The 18,736-nt window shown below is 38.0% G+C and overlaps 2 protein-coding genes across 7 annotated transcripts in view; one reads left to right on the forward strand and one right to left on the reverse strand.

The window, feature by feature from the left end:
• The window catches only part of SLC4A10 (solute carrier family 4 member 10), a 147,080-nt gene extending 140,744 nt beyond the window's left edge, over window positions 1-6,336 (forward strand). For 5 of the 6 annotated variants that reach the window (XM_063161991.1, XM_063161994.1, XM_063161992.1 and 2 more), the window contains one exon: window positions 4,055-6,336. In XM_063161991.1, coding sequence (XP_063018061.1) covers window positions 4,055-4,121 — 67 coding nt within the window. In that variant the 3' untranslated portion in view covers window positions 4,122-6,336. Of the gene's footprint in view, window positions 1-3,107; window positions 3,134-4,054 lie in introns of all 6 variants that reach the window. The other variant, XM_063161995.1, reaches the window with a different exon arrangement.
• A 1,972-nt stretch (window positions 6,337-8,308) lies between these two features.
• DPP4 (dipeptidyl peptidase 4) overlaps window positions 8,309-18,736 on the reverse strand; it is a 40,134-nt gene continuing 29,706 nt past the window's right edge. The window contains exons 22-26 of the mRNA XM_063161996.1: window positions 17,220-17,319; window positions 15,661-15,725; window positions 10,622-10,694; window positions 10,305-10,378; window positions 8,309-9,461 (exon numbers count right to left, since the gene is read on the reverse strand). Of these exons, the coding sequence (XP_063018066.1) occupies window positions 9,363-9,461; window positions 10,305-10,378; window positions 10,622-10,694; window positions 15,661-15,725; window positions 17,220-17,319 (411 nt within the window). The 3' untranslated portion in view covers window positions 8,309-9,362. The remainder of the gene's footprint in view (window positions 9,462-10,304; window positions 10,379-10,621; window positions 10,695-15,660; window positions 15,726-17,219; window positions 17,320-18,736) is intronic.

An 18,736-nucleotide genomic window follows, 5' to 3' on the forward strand; every position in this document is an offset into this window, starting at 1 on the left:
TACTCTGAATGCAATCGAATAATATTTGGAGTGAAAATAATTTTATGATTGCATTATTTCTTTACATTTTTCTGCCTACTTCACTTGTACTCAAAACACTTAAATAATTTTAGATTTTAGTCCAGTAAAATGAAGACACATTATTTTATCTGTGCTACAGAGCTACGACAGGAATAAGAAAATATTAAATTCAAGCACAGTGTGATTTTCTAAGAGAATTTTTTCCTCTGCTTCCATAAATTTAAAATGTAACTATTTTCTATTTAATTGTTTTGTATCACACTTCTGTCATAAGCTCCCCTTCCTAATCAATCTAGAAGCTGATTCCCCCAAGGTAAGACCCCAACCCCAACCTTTTCCTTGATTGTGTCTTCCCATTCAAAATGGTGTCACCTTGGAACCAAATGAGTTGACTTTGTGGAGTTTTTGGGGAGACAAGATGAGAAAAAATTTCAAATAAGAATATAAAATATCTTCATTAAAGTCCCAAAAACTGGATTTTGAAATTTAGTCTGTAGTTAAAATAGTGTATTTAAATAGTGTAGTGTATCAAATGTCAAACTCCATTTATTCCTAGTCATTTTTTTTTAAAATGCAGAATTATATTCTGCCCATTTCTAAATATATTTTTCAAAAGCCCAAGTTTGAAACAGCTAGTCATTGTTTCAAGGTGAACAGATGCAGTAAGAGAACACTTGTACTGATAAGTGTTTTTTAATTTTGTTACCCCAAAATGGCATGCTGCCTTTCAGAGTTGTTCCTTTCCCTGTACTGCACAGACAAGACTGACCAGCTGATGACCAGAGAACCTTCATTTCAGACACCCATTGGAGCAACCCCAATATTTCACTGAGAGTCAAAATAGCCTAGTTCTTGTTTGCCTTCCACCCTACACATGGACTGAAAAGGATCACTGAAATCAGTGTGGTGCATGGCAGGAGGATTTACTGCAGGATTTTCTTATGCCAAGTGCCTCTGCTGTCCAGGCTGTGAAAGCCTGGAGAAAGAGAAGAACCTGATGTGGTACATTCACAGCCCCTGGGTACACAGGAGTTTCAATTTTCCTGGTGGATGTTGCTTTATTTGGTGCTTTGACAGATGATGTAAACATGACCCTCTGAACAAAGAGCATCCACATAGATTGTGGCTCAAATAAGAGATCTTCCCTTTAAACTGCAGTGAAATAGAAACCAATGAAATAGAAAATAATTTTCTAAAGATCTAATTTTCAATTCGTTCTTGTATCATTGCTCTTGAAAATGAAGACTCAGGAGAAAGGGTTTTTCTGGTTTTAGATATTAGTGTCCTATTATAAACAAACAACCTTAAAGACTCTGAAATTGTGCATTTTCAGGTGCTCTAGTTTGTCTCAGGTTCTGAGAGAGGAGTAGATTCAACGAGCTTTAACCCTGAAAGACTTTTTTTCTGATAAGCACAGCCGTAAGCAACTTTAGTCTTAAGTCATATTAGGGATAGAACTACAAAAATATTATAGAACATAATGCATGTATCATTAAATGAGGATATAATTCAATCCTAGATAATTAGTGAGGAAAAAAGCCCTCTTGGAATGGTAGCAGTTGTAAGGATAATTTTTGTAAATGATCAAGATCAGCAGTATTAGATTAACAATTTCTGCAGTGAAGGGTACCTTATCATAGAGGGGGAAAAAAATCTCATTTTGAAATAGATTTTACTGATACTTTGTGAAGTTCAACTACATAACATTTAGTATTCCCTTTCTGCTTTCAGTTCTGCTTCCTTATATCTCAAAATATTATAAAATGGGGATAATTAAATAATGATAGTATACTATGATTTTATGTAATGCCTATTATGCAAGGCATTGACAAGTTAACAAGAAGTTACTCATAGTAATTAAATGCTGACTTGACTTGGCCAATTATAAACTAAGATCATCTACAAAAAGAGATTTTAGGAAGGGTTTATAGAAATGATTTCCCAGTTGATGCATGGATAATTTCTATCACAAGATGTGCCCTGGCCCTGATTCTGTGAAGTAGCATAGTGTGAGAGCTCTTCCATCCCAGGCTCCTGAGTGCTTTTACCTGTCTAGAGACAGAATTACAAGGGATTCAGTCAAGTTGCCTAGCCATAGAGGCACATGAACTTTACAATTTTCCAACCTTTGTTTTTTTATTATTAAAATTCTCAGGGACCTAAAAGTCTGCCTTTGAGCTTTTCTTGGTAGAATGGAACACCAAGGCACTTACCTGAAGCACAGCCCTCTTTGGTACATGTAAATAAACATTCCTCTGTCTTTGCTCACAGTATTAAGCCCTTCAGAGAGCAATTTCAAATATGCAGATCTGACTATAGACAGGAGATAGATTGGTCTTAGCTTGTCTTTTGAAGTATTGGAGAAAGAGGCAACTTTGTAGATGATATGAGGGAGTTTCCTTTTGCACCTGAAGGTATGAAAATCCCACATCCCAGACCTTCCTGCTCAGCGTGTTAGGCTACTCCCTTGGCAGGGAGGAAGAGAGCTCCAACCCCTTTACAGATCCACCAGTGACGTGTTTTACTGGAAAAAGACTGGACTTGTCCTTTTTTTTTCAAATTTCTCAAGGCATTAAAGCCCACATCTGCAGGAGCTGCTCAGAGATGTGAATCCTAAATAGAAGGAAGACTTTCCTGGTATCACAGAGGCACCTAAAACGTGGAAATATTGTAGACTGTAAGGCACACAACACCTCAGTGTTTGCTTTTACTAAGCACAGGTAACTCCCTGCCTGCTGTACTGCTGCACTTTCAATTCACCCCCCCCTGGAATTTGTTTGCATACCCTTTGTGTGCAGAAAGTGTAACGTACCCAATTCTATCACTGTTCTACAGAAGGTGACAGATTTGGCAGTTGAAGTGGCAGAAGTTGGTATTCTTTAGCTATTTCCATTAACACCTCTGGAAGCTGCCATAGGCATAGAAGTAAGCTTTGGCTGAACTGAATTGTATCCTTAAAGCAATTTTTACGTGAAGCAAAATGTCAAATGATTGTAGAATTGTGCATGAATCGCCGTAAGAATTTGAGAATTGATCTTGCTTTCTTTAAGCCTTGCGTAACTCAGCCTATTTCTCATTCATTCTAGTTAAGGAATTATTCCCATGAAACCTGGTAGGTTATGTGCTTGCTACAGGTTTGTTCTCAGAACCATCTGGTTTTCTTTAGATACCCTGCCACTCTTTGTTGAAGGCTTGATTTGCCTGTGTTGTGGAAGCCTCTTTGCATTTTCATACTGTCATTGAGACTCATTGGAAGAACATGACTTTTTATTTATTTACGCTGTTGTAAATTAGGACACTCACACACACAAAAAGTCATCTGCTTTGCACGTATATTGCTTTCTGTAGGCAAATCAACATTGTTTTAACTGGAGAAAAAAAAGCTGAATCCAAATTTGAACTCTGGTTTAGTGTTCTGAATGATACAGCTTGTGTCTGATCTTTCAGGCTGTTTTTTTTATTTCCTTGTAATGTATACATGAGGAAGTATGTATTACACTCCACATGGGGAATATTGTCTCTCCCCATCCTCCCCAGACTTCTGCTCTCCCCAATCAAGACTGAAAGCCAAATATTTGTTGGATATTGGCTTGCACTACTCTAGTTCAGAAGCATTCCTCCTAAATGTACAGTTGAACAAGAGAATACATTTTAGAGACAAGAAATACTTACTGTGACCTCTTGTTTGTTCCATTTAAGAATGCCCTGGTATTGTCTGAGAACTGTACTATTACCGTTATTTAGTAAATTAAGTTGTATTTGCCAAAAAAGTAAAAATAAGTGGCTATCTTTGCTTGCATGCTGGCTGTCTGTACATCTTAAGTTCTTTACCTACCTTGTCACTAAAATGCTGCCTGATGTCTTCTACACCATTCAGCACAGAAATTTTCACCTGCTTTCCCAGTTTGTGCCATGAAGCATGAAAAATAAAGTATCTGTGCAATGTTGGTTTTCAGGTAGATTATACATATAGTTGAGTGTGTGATAGTGCTACTGTAACTCTATTTTTTTTGTTTCCCCTTTCATTTCCTAGTGCTGAAATCAGAAAAGAGAAGAAAGCTGACTCAGGGAAAGGTGTTGACCGGGAGACTTGTCTATGACTTGCTCTTCAAGTAATTTTTTACAAACGAATTAAAGGAGTGCCACAACCACTAAATATAAATTATTTACCTTGTAACTTTTGTCTCTCATCTCAAACTAGCACAGGTAATGTAGTGCAATACTTGTCTCATTCCACCTTGTCTACCTTGTCTAGTATCAATGTAAATGTCTGCAGTAGCCAATGCAAAAAATCTTTGTGTTCGTTGCTGATCTTGGCCATTTATCAGTACTTGTATCAGAAATGTAAGAAGCAAATTTTCTTTCAAATTCAACTTTCCTCTTAATAGGTTTGTACTGTATTTTGCTACTTTTTCTGTGTGAGAATACTTAATAATCTTGATTCAAGATGAACTTGAAAACCCTTGTTCCAATTTTATTTTTAATCACCTAACTAGTACATTATTTCAAGAAACCCAAATTGACAAGCGAACATTAAGAAGTTTATAAAATAACAAGTGATCTGACCCTGTGAACAAACTAACAAGGATAATACTTTCCTCCTTAATCCGTCCATTTGAAGTCATGGATTCAGTTTTGCAATGTGAATTGCAGGGTCAGATTCTGTATTTGTGAAGTTTTCCTTGATTTAATACAGTGTATTTAATATTAAAATTTGTATGTAACTGGAACATAGTCCTATATATATATAAATATATATATATATAAAATTATATATTAAAGCATTTTCTCACCTTAGCTAAAGAACACCACCACATCCTTTGATGTGAAACATGGGTACAGTATTTCTTAAAATGCGATTTGTGATTACGGTATCTTATCTTGTATTGTATGAATGTTGCCATGGTGGGCCAAACAAATGCATTTTGTCATTAATCAATCCATTATTTTATAATAGGGAAATTTTTGTAGATACAAACTATATCCCACATGCAGTTTTATCACCTGCCCAATGATCTTCCTTTTTATTGCCTAAAATTCAGCCACATAAAGGACATATTAATATTGTCTTCTCTCCACTAACAACTGTAAACCTCTTAGTTCCAGAGATTGTGTATAATAATTAAATGGGTATCCTGCTGTTGTTTTGTTACAGCTCTTTATTATTCCATCAAGTACATACTGATTAAAGGATAAAAACAACATTGCAAAGTAAAATGTGGCTTTAAGGCTATTACATTTTTTGTAATGGATTTTGTTACTGCCTGATCCTTCGAGCTGTTCTTTTGTGTAAAAGACTGCGAGATTAGGTATTGAATGAATAGGGATGTAGAGCTGAAGTTTTATTGTGTTATTTGGAATTCACTGATTTTTAAATTTTTTAAGATAAATTTTTAAATTATTAAAATGAAAGCTAACTCTCAGTATTATGCTGTAACTTTGAATCCTAAAAAAAAGAATTGTAGTCTTGCAATCTTCGTAAGAACTCATCCATAGGGCTCTAACATTCCCCAGCTTTCCCAAATATGCAAATTTTCTATACACCTCATGAACAAGTTTTCCCATTCAGCACATTTAAAGTATTCCAATGTTTTTCTGTGTGTGAGTGTGTATGTTTTAATACTTTAGCCATAAATAATTGCATTTTGCTGCAAACTTAATAGGGTCACTGTTCTAAATTTACCTTAGCATTATCAAAGCCCATTAAAAGCCATTTTTATGGAGAAAACAAAAAAATCTAATGGACGCAAAGAAGAATTTACATCTAATTCAATGTTTTGTATATGTAAATTTAGGAAAAAAATGCTGATGCATTAAGGTTAAATGCTTTGTTTTGTGTACTTGATGATAAAATTGTAAGATTCCAATTGTCTTAAGGTTAGTATAGAAGCTCAATACTGGTTTGTCCTGAAAGCAGCCTGATGGTGTTTTAACATGTTGCTGACTTTGTTACAGATAATGTATACAATCAAAATGTATTAGCTTCACTTGACCAACTCTTAGAATATTAAGAAATCAGTGTATTCAATGGCATTCTGTATTTCTGTTCAGTATTTCAGAGTGGTTTTATTTTAAAACACACTGGTTTTGCGTGAATTTAAGTGCTTTTCCAATGTTAATCTTAACGTTCTGAAATCACACACAATGTAAAGCAGATGTAGTGCTATATTTACTTCTAATTTCATATTCCTGCTCAAAATTACTCAACTTCTTGGATGTAATTTATTACAAAAGTTTATGTGTACATGTGAATAGACTATTGTGTTTTTCACAATTAAGATATGTTATGTGAAAATAAATATTTATCCTAACTAATTTTCAATTTTATTTTTATACTGCAAAACCCAGAAGAGGTTTACAATACCATGCAATATTTGAAATGTCTACCTGACCTGAACAGGCCTCACAAATTAATGAGTGGTAGAGCCCAGCATGGCTCCCTTTCCAAGTGGAATCTCACAGAACCGTGCAAGGCTGTGGGTGTTGCTCCCTGGGTGGAGCTGGTGGTGATGTACTGGGTCTGACCAAGCACAGTAAGTGTGACACTGGGGACAGCTCAGAGCTCACTGTCCCAGGAAGAGAATGGGAACAAAGCTCCAATTTGCTACTCAAGAGTTGGTCCCCCTTCCTCCTGAGAGAGATGATGCAGACAAAGCAGGAGTAGTTGGATCTTTTCAGAGATCAATAGGTAAGGTCATACAATTTAAAATGTTTCTGCTCTTCTCAGAACCCTAAATTTCTGCTACTGAAAAATTTAAGGCCATGAATCGCAGTACTACATACAGTATTGACTCCATCTCACTAAATCCCTTCTGAGCTTCTTCACCAATTATTAAACCAAAGACTAGAAGTCTTCTGGCCTAAGAATGGTAGCAGTGACACCTCAAGATACTGCTGCTTCTCTTAGGATTTTACATGAAGTGTATTGTGCAACAAACCTAAACATCTATTTCACATAGGAAAAAATTACAGAAAAAACCCATTGGTAGATGTGCAACTGACTAGCATGTTGCAGTAATTCAGGCACAACTGACTTCTAGCTTTGGACATTAATGAAATGAGCTAGATATTTTCTGTGGCCTCACTTTTAGTTACTTATCTGTGCTCCTGCAGTTCAAGCAAGTTGTCAGTTCCCTGAGGCAGCTCTATCATCCTATTATTTTTGGAGCTGAGGGAGTTCTACCACAGTGAAAAAATTAGACACTGAATTGATGTTAATTAGGACACTTACTATAGAAATGAAGTTTTCTTTTGTTTTGAAAGTTGTATCATTGTCTATTAGCAGCATATCTTAGAAGCTGCTTTCCAGACAAAGTAAGACAATTAGCATTGCATTATGTAATGCCTTGCAGGTAAGACAGTTAAAAGGGGATGAGGTATAGAGAGTACAGAAGAGTTTGCCAATGAGATGCTAGAATCATGTAGGTCAGATGTAAAGAATTGCATCTTAATGAAAGACCATATAATTTTTAGTTTCACTGATTTTTTAAAATGTTTTTTTATTTATACTAATTCTTGCACTTACCTAATGAGAGCCTGGTGAAAGTAGTTTTTTTGATTACGGAAACACTTTTTTTTGCTTCTATGACAGTGTGAGTGATAACATTAAAAGAAATCCTAATTATTTACCATTGCATACACAAGCCATATCATAATGATAATCTTTTCTTATAACCTGTCTCTATTGCTGGGATCTACCTTATACCGATATAGGTTTCTTTGCCTTGACTCAAAAGAATGAGGGATGTGATGATAAAACCTCTTGAAGATAACTGACATCCTGTAATCCTGCAGAACTTAAACAGTGGTGCCAGTCTAGATTAGAGCCTCTATTCCCTTGAACACAAGATGGTATTTGTAAAACCCAGCTCCAATGTGCTTCAAAAAAATGCCAACAAACAGAACAAAACCACCCATCTTATTTTCTGAGTCAAGGAATTGTGAGTTTGTGAAAACAAAATCTGATTTTCTACTTGAGACTTTCTCATTTAAGGACAAGCTGCACAAAGTGTCTTAACATTCTTCCCCATGCTTTATCTGTCTGCATGAGTACTTTTACATTCGCACCTAATGTCACTAATAACCCACAATACAGACATAATCAGATGCTGGCATGTAATACCAAGAAGCTAAGTGTTAGATAATCATGTCACACTCCATTACATGATACCATTACTCAAAATCAGAAGCTTCACTGTAAATCATCCTCAAAATTAATGGGATTAAAAAAAAAAATCCAGTGTTCTTTTTCTGAAGCAAAATTTTCAATGATATGAGCGACACCTCCTTTCATAAATTAATATCTTTATTATTTTAAAGCAGCACAATTTTTAGTAGAAGTGGATTGCATTTTTTCTATGCAAAATTAAGAAAACTAATCCTCAGATTAGATGGAGAAGCCTACCTGGAGTGCTGTAAAGAAAGCAGATATTTATTGGTAGGCTGTAAGGTTTTGCCAAAGAGCACATTCACAGGAGAGTAACAGTCCAGCCCCTGCTGTAAGTGACTGCTAGTTCACATTGTAATGTTTTATGTTTCAGTGTAAGAACCAGTTCCTATTCATCAGTACATGAGCAACTTCTACATTAAAAAAATAGGGCTCTTGTTCCCAGAGGAGATTTTGCAGTGCATATTCCCAGTGTAGCAGCCATTTTTACTGTAAAATAAGCAAAAATCACAGTACTATATGATAGCACACAAAGAAATTGAGTGGCACTGGTTTGATTAGGTGTCATTTAAAATCTTTGGTGAAAGCTGGTTATGTGCTTGCCTTGCAAGAGTTCTGGAACTGTAATACAAAAGATTGCAGAGCAAACATACTCACTTCAGGAACTGCAGTGTAAAGTATTTCATTCTGCACATACTAACATTGCAGTATTCCTGGTAACAATTCTAAAATAATAATTATCAAGCCTTACGAATTCCTGCAAAAATGTTTCTTCATTATTTTCACAGAAATTACCCCAGGGTTCATTTCATTTTTGATGGAAACATTATTATTTTTTTATTCTGTGATGTGACATTTTTATCATTCCTTTCTCTAATATACAAACTGGATTGTTCCTCTTTTAGACTGAAATATCAAAAGGTAATTACTCAAGCAAGTACCAGGCTTCCTAGAAGTCTGCAACATCATTCTGGTGATGTTAAGACCCGATTAAACAATCAATAAAAATGCAGTAGTTGCTTGGCAACAGGAATCATTCAAAGATTAGCACTTCATTGTGTACACTGGTATCCCAAGAGCTGACTCTTATCTCATCTTGATTTATACTGGCTCAGAGTACATTTTATGAGAGTTTTCTGGAGAAGTACCATCACTAACAAGCACAATGCTGGTGCTAGTGCAGTGAGAAACACTGCTTTATGAAGTGGCTCATGTGGGTATAAATATGCTTGTGTGCTTGACCGGAGATGGAATGGTCTTTGTCAGTGTACCACTGTGTGAAAGAGAAATACAGAGAGTGTTAGTTGCAGCTACATCTCAATGAAATAAATCAAACACGACAGACATAAAAACCTGTGCAGCCATTTAAAATGATCCTAGCATGAGGCTTTGAGCATGGAGGCAAAGACATGATGGGGTAGGAAGCTGCTGTGACTCTAAAGCTCCTTCTTTGCATGTGGGACATGCTCTGTTCTAATGCTGAAGGTGTAAAAACATGTGGCTTGCCCACATGGAGGGTAGATTCAACTGTTCAGTTACAAGGGGTGCCTCACCTCTCCCTCTGTATGTCCTTTGAGTTTGGCGGAAAGAAAACCATGCACTTGGCCTCCTTCTATACATCATCCTCTCTGGCACTGCTCCTCTAGGGCTGAGAGAATGTAGGAAAGGAAGAGCTTGCACCTTAGTCTGAGAACTTCCACACACAACATAAGAAAGGGCAAATAACTGCTTGTCTTACAAGTCCAGTAACCCCCAGACGTGATGGACAGGCTATCTGGGATTTTGCTGAAGCCAACCTTCCCTTTTACCCTATCTCTAAGACACTATTCACTGCACTTGGGTATATGCAAAGGCTGGGCCTGGCTATTTGTCTGAGAACACAAAAAATTTAAGAAAATGAAAGTTTAGGTAAAAAGGATCAAATATGAGATGGTGTTGCTTTACAGTTTTTCTTGTGCAAAAATAGAATACGTGCTTTATGTTCGCATTTCAGTTACAGAACATGAAATGCAACTATATGAACTTTCATTTAAGAAGGCAATGAATTTATACCTTACCACAGGGGGCTTATGTTATTATTCTCATTTGTATAACGACAAACAAAACAGAACCATACCATTGCCTGAAAATCCACTTCAGCATCAACAAGAGCTTTGGAAATCTGTGCTGCTTGCTGAAAGTGAACATTATCTGAAAAGTGGAAGAGGAAAAAGGTAAACAAAAACTGCTTCTGTAATACTCTGGGGGAAAATCAAAGCAATGTACACACTAGACTCCCCAGCACTGCGGACTGAAACACAGATTAGTTGCAGAAATCGGTATTATTTTATTGACGCAAATGTAACAGCCTTGCCCCTTCATGCTTTTGTTTTGTCAGTAGTAGAATTGCGAACCTGTCTGTAATACTAAAATGTCTAATTAACTGCAACTCACCATCTGCTGTTCCATGAATAAGGAGATATTCAACTTCCTTGAATTTTTCAGCTCTGGCCATTACTGTTGAACTCTGAAATTAAAGGAAAAAAAAAGAAAAAAGGTGCTATTTATGAGGGTATGACTTGCTACCAACTGAATTTGATTCGTGTTGACACTGTCTGGGTTCCCTCAGCTCAGCCCAAGCACAGCCCTGCTTACCCCCCTCTGAAGTGCCAAGGGACACGGTCACACACCCAGGGCAGGGTGCCCCCACTCCGAGCACCCCACACCTGCCTGCAGCTGCTGCCAAGGTCGTGGTGCCAAGGAACAGGGGCTGCAGAGGGGAAGAGCTCTGCACTGAGGCTCACATTCCATCCATGGCCAGCATGGTGGGAGCCTGCAGCACACCGTGTGCCATAGGTTTCCTGCTTGACTGCAGACAAGTTAAAAAAAAAGTTGCCATGGCAACAGTGCACCCTGTGAGAGCAAGGAGTAGAGCTTGCAGAGGCGACACATGTTATCTTCCCCACAAGGTTCACCTGCAGGTAAGGCACCACAGCTAACAATGCCTCAGTCTCCAGTAAAATTGGGAAACAAGAAGTTTAGAAAAATGCACTCTCCAAATATGAAAGAGAAATGCCTGAGCGAAAATCACTAGACCAAATCTCTAAATAGAAGTCAAGCTACATTTTGGGAATGGAAACACGATACAGTGTTGAAAAGATGAAATAATCAGTGACTATGATTAATAAAGAAATTTAAAACATAGTAACAACATATTCCCTAGAACATTCTAGCCCACCTAACTCGCTACTGTGACAAAAGAATGAAGACAGTGAGGATTGCAGATAAGATTTTTAATTTGGGCAAGGAAAGGGAGTAGGATGGTGCTCTGCCATGAGCAGAGAAAGAAGAGGAACAACAGGGACAAGACATTTTAGGCTTGATAAGACAACCAGTTAATCTGGCAAGAAAAAAAATACTAAAAATTATGAACAGAAGAATTTAGTGACTTGCTTTTCTTCCTAGTTTTGCACTAAGGCTGTATCCTTGCACAAGTACCCCAAAAAAGTCAAATACATTGTACTGCCAAGACAAGAAGTGTTCCAACTTCCTTATGTCTCTTGTACACTCATGAATCTTTAAAGCAAGTACGAATATTAATATTTCTTTTGTCATGGCAGAATAGTGTATCAGAACCCTTCCATACATGAAGTAAGTTCTTTGTATGTATTCAAGGAAATTTAAAAACCAAGTTCAGCAGAGAGGGCAAAAAACCCCCACCCTGCAGTCTGTAACACTGCAGTTGCCCTCTTTTGATAGTCAAAGGCTAGAGAGCACCAGAAATCCAATATATGGAAATCCACTAAAGTGGAAGCATGATACTTTCCATTTAGATGATTTGGTATCATGGAGTAAGAATGAGTGCCAAAATATGGAGAAAGCACTGGCCCAGTGAGATTAAAGATGAAAAAACCACCAACAAGCAAAAAAAACTCCAAACCAACCAGTATCCTTTGAGTAAATAATTTCCCACATGTGCAGAGGGAAAATGGATAGACCACCTTGCTAGGCTTTCTTACAGAAAAGCAATGCTGTTTTAAGTAAACCTTCTGTGAGTGGAAGCCTGATTTAAGCTACACTTCTGAGAACTTGACTTGGCAAAAGCAGTTTTAGAAAGAGGATGTCACTATTTTTCCTCTTCAGGCATTAAATAAAATAAAGTTATTTGCAAAAATACTTCAGAAAGAAGAAGCATATGAGATACTTTCTCTGCTTTTTTATCACTGGTGATAGTTCACTTGCTGTACTCACACTTGACATGAAGAGTCCCTTCCCTAAAACAAGATTTAAGGACACAGTACCTTTGTGTCCTTAAAGAAAGTTGCAAGATAGGGAGCACTCTCAGGTAGGCACAGTTAGACAGCAAAGCAACAGCAGCTGAACAAACCTTAAGTGGACAGCAAAAATATACAACTCTATTTACCACCTCTGTTTTACAGTTACACTGCTAGGACAAAGGCTCTGAAAAGGTAACGTGAACAAGTACTGAGAATTAGGCCCGGCTGAGTGTAACTGGCTTTTCTAAAGATCACACAGCAGTCAACATTTTATCAGCACTCCACAAACAAGTTAAGGTTTGGCTGAAATTGAAGGTCTCTCTCCCTTTAGCATATTCTCAGATAATAGAACAAATGTCAAATCAGTACAAGATGGCATATTTACAAAATTGTACCCTGTTTTGCATAACCTAATGATGCAGCAGTTCTTAAGGACTGAACATTTCAAATCTGCTAGAAAAAGATTGCCAAATCTATGACTGTTTCAAACACTTGCCAAAAGCATATCAAATTCAGAGTGAACTGCAAAATAATGTTCTCACAAGTTGAACAGTCTCTTCAGTATGCTTTACATGGCTACTGCGTCTGACCTCCAGAGCTCTGCCCTGATTCAGTCTCAATGAAACATCAAAGGGATGTTTCTTCCAGGCCACCAGATTCTCTGCCATTCAGTCTAGGATTGTAGTAGGAGCACCACCCATGCTTGTTCCTCTCTTTTACAAAGCTCTAATTTTTAGTAGTTTAGAACTACATTAAAAGATACCGAACATACCTAATTAGCCCACTTAGGAGGGTGAGTCCTCCCTCAGACCTGACTCCTGACAACAATATAAAACAACTCACATTCTCTGCCTTCCATAAAGTAAAACCTAATGTCACAGTAATACAAAGGCAGGATGTACCCCTCTTACCACAACTAGTTTCTTGAGTCTATATATTCAGTCATTAATAATACTCTCCATGTTAGGGAAGTGTTCATCTTCTCCAAGCAGGTGTGTACAGCATCTCATTTCTTTTAAATCAGGGTGCATACTACAGTTTATGCAACTTTTCACTTTTCCTGCCAGCTTTACAGCAATGCAGCAGGATAGAGAATATATGATGCAGCACACAAGCCTGACAGAACAGAGTTAGCAGTGCAAGCTTTAACAGCTTCAGCTGTATGTACTAGCTTTCAATACAGATTCTGCATTCACCTCAGAAACCATTCATTTCAGCAAACAGCTCTTGTCAGTGTCAAGGGGCCAGGAGGCTGGCTATTGGGACTGGGACATGGATCAAAGGGGCTGTAAGCCAGGAACATACTGGGCTGAAGTTAGTAAGGATCTTCAGCAATAACAAAATCCCACAAGACAGTCACTGAGGCTACATGAAACAACAAACTCACTTCTCAAGCCACCCCACCCTCCAGGTTAAAAGTAAAGTCCCGGCACCACATTATTTGGAGCTTTTAACAACAAACGAGGATTTAAGTTGCATTTTCCTTTCTCTAGGAGCAGCAGCGAAGTGTGACAATCTGATCTAGGCAATTACTCCTCCTCCATCTAGCCACCATTCTCCCCAATTAGTCCTCTGAGTAACACATTTGAAACCTTTAGCTCTTTGGTACTGGCAGTTTCAACGTGGCCATTGCCAGCAATGGATACCATGCCAAGAAAATCCGACTCCTGGCTTGAAAGGATTAAACAGTCCTCTGTTGCCATCTGTGCCGTGAAGCTGGTGAGTGACTTTGTGCACCCAGAGCGTTAACGTTCGTTCTGCACAGCGACAGGAACTCGTATTTACACTGCTACCTCGCAGACCTCCTACTGTTCCCCCTGCCTTAAAGAAACACATTTGGAAAAAGGCAGGCAGGATGCTGCAGGCTGCTGGTCAGTTCCTGCTGGGCCCAAGAGCTCAGTGGGTAGAAGAGGGAGACAGACACACTACCAAGCTGTCCAGCAGTCACTACTATTGTTCCCAATGTTGACCAGAACATTTCATATAGCAGTTGACAGCACTGGAGTACTGTAAATATATGTCAAACCACATGTTTCAGTACATATATGTATGTATTTATATGTGTTATCGTACTTTTAAAACACTGCAACAACCCCCACCCTTATTTCTACTTTTTTTAATGCAAACAACAGTGCTTTCTGTCTTCTACCTTGCTTACCAACCCAAACACAGAGAATGCTCTAGCTCCTCCTCTAACAACAACGTTTGGTTCCAGTATCATCATGGCTGGTCTGTGAAACAATTTTCTGTGAAATATTCCAATAACCAGGGCACAAAGTACCCCTCAGATTCCCACAGTTCTCCCATAGCCGCTGTATTTTCACCTCAGCCTGAAGTTTCCCAAAACCTAACAGAACATTCGGCTGCTCTACCCTATGCTCAGCTACCTGTGACTTCAAAAAGCCCTTGAGGCAACAGAAATCATCTGGCACATGGAAGAGCAAGTCAAATTAGATTAGAGCAAGTCAATTAGATTAATCACGCTGCAACAAGGACGAACAATCTACATGAAATTTGCTTTCAGCAGGACAAAAGCAAATTCCCTCACTCCTGTGCAAACACTGGTCATTTTAGAACAAACTTTGGACACCCTCTGTCTATGGAGATGGGGCCAACATTTCAGTCCTGACAATGCTGGCTCTCAGTTGCTCTGCAATTTGATATCATCACGGTACAGACAGATTAGCCTACCTGTCAAAGTGTTCTAGTATTGAGGAGATTTTGCTTTCCCTGCAAAAAAACTGTAGATTCCTAAAGCAGGGAAGTTCACACAACACCCATTTTAAAAAAAATTACATTTCAGAAAGAATGGGAGTACATCTGTTTTTGTGAAAAATGTTTAAGATAAAGCATACTTTGCACATGAACATATAAATTTTAAAACAAATTTGTTTCTTAGTGGTTAAAATAAAAAGTTTTTGCAGCTTGTTTTACAGTCTGCAAAGTAGTCAAATGGAAGTGAATGTAAAAATAAAACCCAAAACACCAACAGACCAAACAAACAACAGAAACACCACACCATACACCAAGAGGAAGCTGCCTTGTGCAAATTCAAACACACGAGACTACAGCCTCTAACAGCCCAATGCAACAGTTCTAGCAGGAAAGAAGAAAAGAACTTCTTTCTCCCCATAGGGAAAGAACTAAACTGTTTGAAGAACAATATACCAGTTTAGAAATGAAACAACACACAAAAAAAAGTGATTTCTTTCTTACATTATAGTTCTTCAGATTATCATTTTCTGTAGGAAGGCCCATGTATCGCTCTGTGTATATTGAATCTGAAATTTAAAAAATCCCAAAATTAGAATCTGCTACTTAATTTTCAGTCTGTCTACCATCAATTTTACCATCAATACAAGCAGTAACAATGCATACTGGAAATCAGGTTTTCCACAATGAAGGGTGTAGGTAACCATCGTTATTCGGAATAGTTAATCTTCTTGTTGCCATGGACACCTGAATGCTGAATATTAATATAGCACTTTGTGTCAGTGTTTCCTTATTGTTATTCTTTCAGTAATCCTAAAAAATGACTGAAGATGTTGCAGTAAATAACTAGCATCTGAAAAAAAATCTTATTTATTTTATCTTAATGTTTACCACCAAAAATCTATACTATGAAAATATAGTACTATATTAGGATTCGGCTTGGGTTAAAAAAACCAATGGTATTTTTTGCCATTTTACCATTTGCAGATTTACCATTTGTTTGTTTTGAACCCTACAAATTAATGCTCTGCTGCTGTATTCTAATGTCCATTTGACTTCTCAGAGTTGTTGCACTAGAGGTTTTTTTATGCTGAATATGCCTCCATAATCCTTCATTTAACTAGGTAGAAGTGGAATTTTAGAGATCTTGACCATTAAAAAAAATCTTTTCTGTCATAATGTAATATTCATGTTCAAAATATTATGAGGACATTGCTATGTCCCCAATAGACTACTTCTGCTGCCTACCAGCATGATCTGATTTGCTGAATTAGCTATTATACAGCCTCTGTGCTAGCTGCAGAATGATAAATTATGCCTTCTTTAGTAGAGGTTTGCCAGGGAAAGCTTTCCCTTGAGTGTTTTTGGACAAATAAAAAAGAGGAAAATGTTAAAATGTGTTCAGATTATACCAGCACCAATTCATAACTTCATATAATTTTTTTAATCTGGGATGAGAGCCCCTATAACTAGCCCATTTCTAGCCTCCTGCAACTACTTGAAACCTCATGCTCTAAAGGCTTGAAGCATGTAGACACTTGTCCACTCGATCAGGTTTTTCTCACATCAAGCTATTCTCAAGATGAATTAGATTTATAAAATCCAAATTTTACATGCAAAAAATAAAACTACTGGTACTTTGAGAGAGTAAATTACAATGCAAGTTCAAAGTTAATTCTCACAGTTCATTCTAATAAGTGAAGTTTCATTTTGAAGACACAAAACTTTAACTGCGATGGATTTCTGACACACAGTACTGTGTGTCACCAAAGCAAAGGCAGACACATTACAGCAGTGCTACCACTATTACAATGATTTAGCCTTCATTAATGGTTAAAGAGATTACCTGAAGTAATGGATCTGACTTTTTAAAATGGGAAATAATATTTAGCAAATTGGTTTCATTTCAAAATGCAGTGGCCACGAGCTCATAAAAACAGACCAAGTGGCATTTACATGGCATCTAGCAGATAACCCAAAGTTCTGCGCTACGAATCCACACTTTGCAGCGTGTGCAGTGGAAGACATATGGGAATCCTTGTAACGAGGAAGCCCTCACATACCATAATATTGCCAGCGTGACACAGGGGCAACCGCTATTCCACACTTGAACACGCCGCTCCCAGAGCCAAGCACCATGGAGGTCGCATATCCCCCATAAGACTGAGAAGAAAACATTGCTGTTATTTTAGTCAGAAGGGAAAGGATGGGGCCCATCTGCTACACAGTTCATCAGGCATTTAGAGGATCAGCGTTTTTCATATTAATGAACTCCATGCTGAATTTGGGTCAGATCTGAGCCAGCCTGCTCGGTCAGGGAAACAGGCACCAAACAGCGCATGGCAGCTGTGGCACTGATGAATGAGAGCCTGATGGGGAACAAGGGCGCAAACGCTGCCGAACTGTGACTCAGCTGAGGATGACTGTGCTTGGTAGCACTGTAGGCAGCAGCAAACGACAGGAAACGAGACACTGCTGAACCGCTGTGTCCCTTCCCGTGCTGGGGGAGTGGGTGGAAGCAGAGCTCTGGCCCACAGTCTGCTCTGATGAGTAGTTGCAACAGTCCAAAAATTTCCAGCTCCCTTGGAGCAGGCCCATGGTAACTCGCTCCCTAACTCTCCCCCAAAGTGTCAGGAGCAAGACTGTGACTGGGGAGTGAAGGATCTGCTGAGTCTGTGGGAGGAACTGTGCAACAACACACTCCTTGCTACACACAGAAAATTTACTCACAGTCTAGCCTGATACACAGATGAGTAAATATCTGACACACTTGAGCATCCAGGCAGCAAGATACCTAAACACTGTCACCAACCGCCCAAATGACTGCCCTCACAAGAGTTTGAATGGGTTATTTAGGAAAATGTGCCCACCCACATTCAAAAACAAGAACTATTTTTGGATTTCATTCCTGTCTTAAAACCAGATTACAGGCACAGGGAATTGCATCTTATTTCAAAGTCCTCAAATGTTTGCTCCAACTTCAATTCCTAGGTCCTTTCAATGAGATAAGCAAAGTAATGCATGCACTTGGTGATTAAACACTGTATAAGTGCCTAACCTGGCCACAGTAAAGGTATTACTGCTGAATTTATGGCAAACAAAATTCATGTACATGAATTCATGTACAGGCTGACAATGAGAGGCTGACAGTCTAAAAACTCAAGATATAAAGAAAATCTGTTTGCCAACAGGTTCAATGTCCAGGATGCATAATCCCAACATAGCTCCAAAGAGGAATGTTCTACTATTCATCCTGAGGGTCATAAGGACTTAAGATGGGATTGCATCAAATAATCAATTTCTGCAGAAAGAATTTTCCTTTCACCACAGTTAATACCATTACATGTGATTTCATAGAACAGAGATGTTTACCCCCAGAAGAAAAGCTATTAAAGACACCATATTGCCATCAAGCAATTTATTAATTTATGCCTTTCACCTGCAGTGCCCAAATTTCAGTTAACAATTTAATTCAGCACTGCAATCACTAACACTATGTACACATTTAGCTTTGTAGCTGAGGGTGCATGCTATTAAATGATTAAATATTTCCATCTACTTTGCCAGGTTTAAAGATGCA

Source organism: Melospiza melodia, chromosome 8 (assembly GCF_035770615.1).
Source record: "Melospiza melodia melodia isolate bMelMel2 chromosome 8, bMelMel2.pri, whole genome shotgun sequence".
NCBI lineage: Eukaryota > Metazoa > Chordata > Aves > Passeriformes > Passerellidae > Melospiza > Melospiza melodia.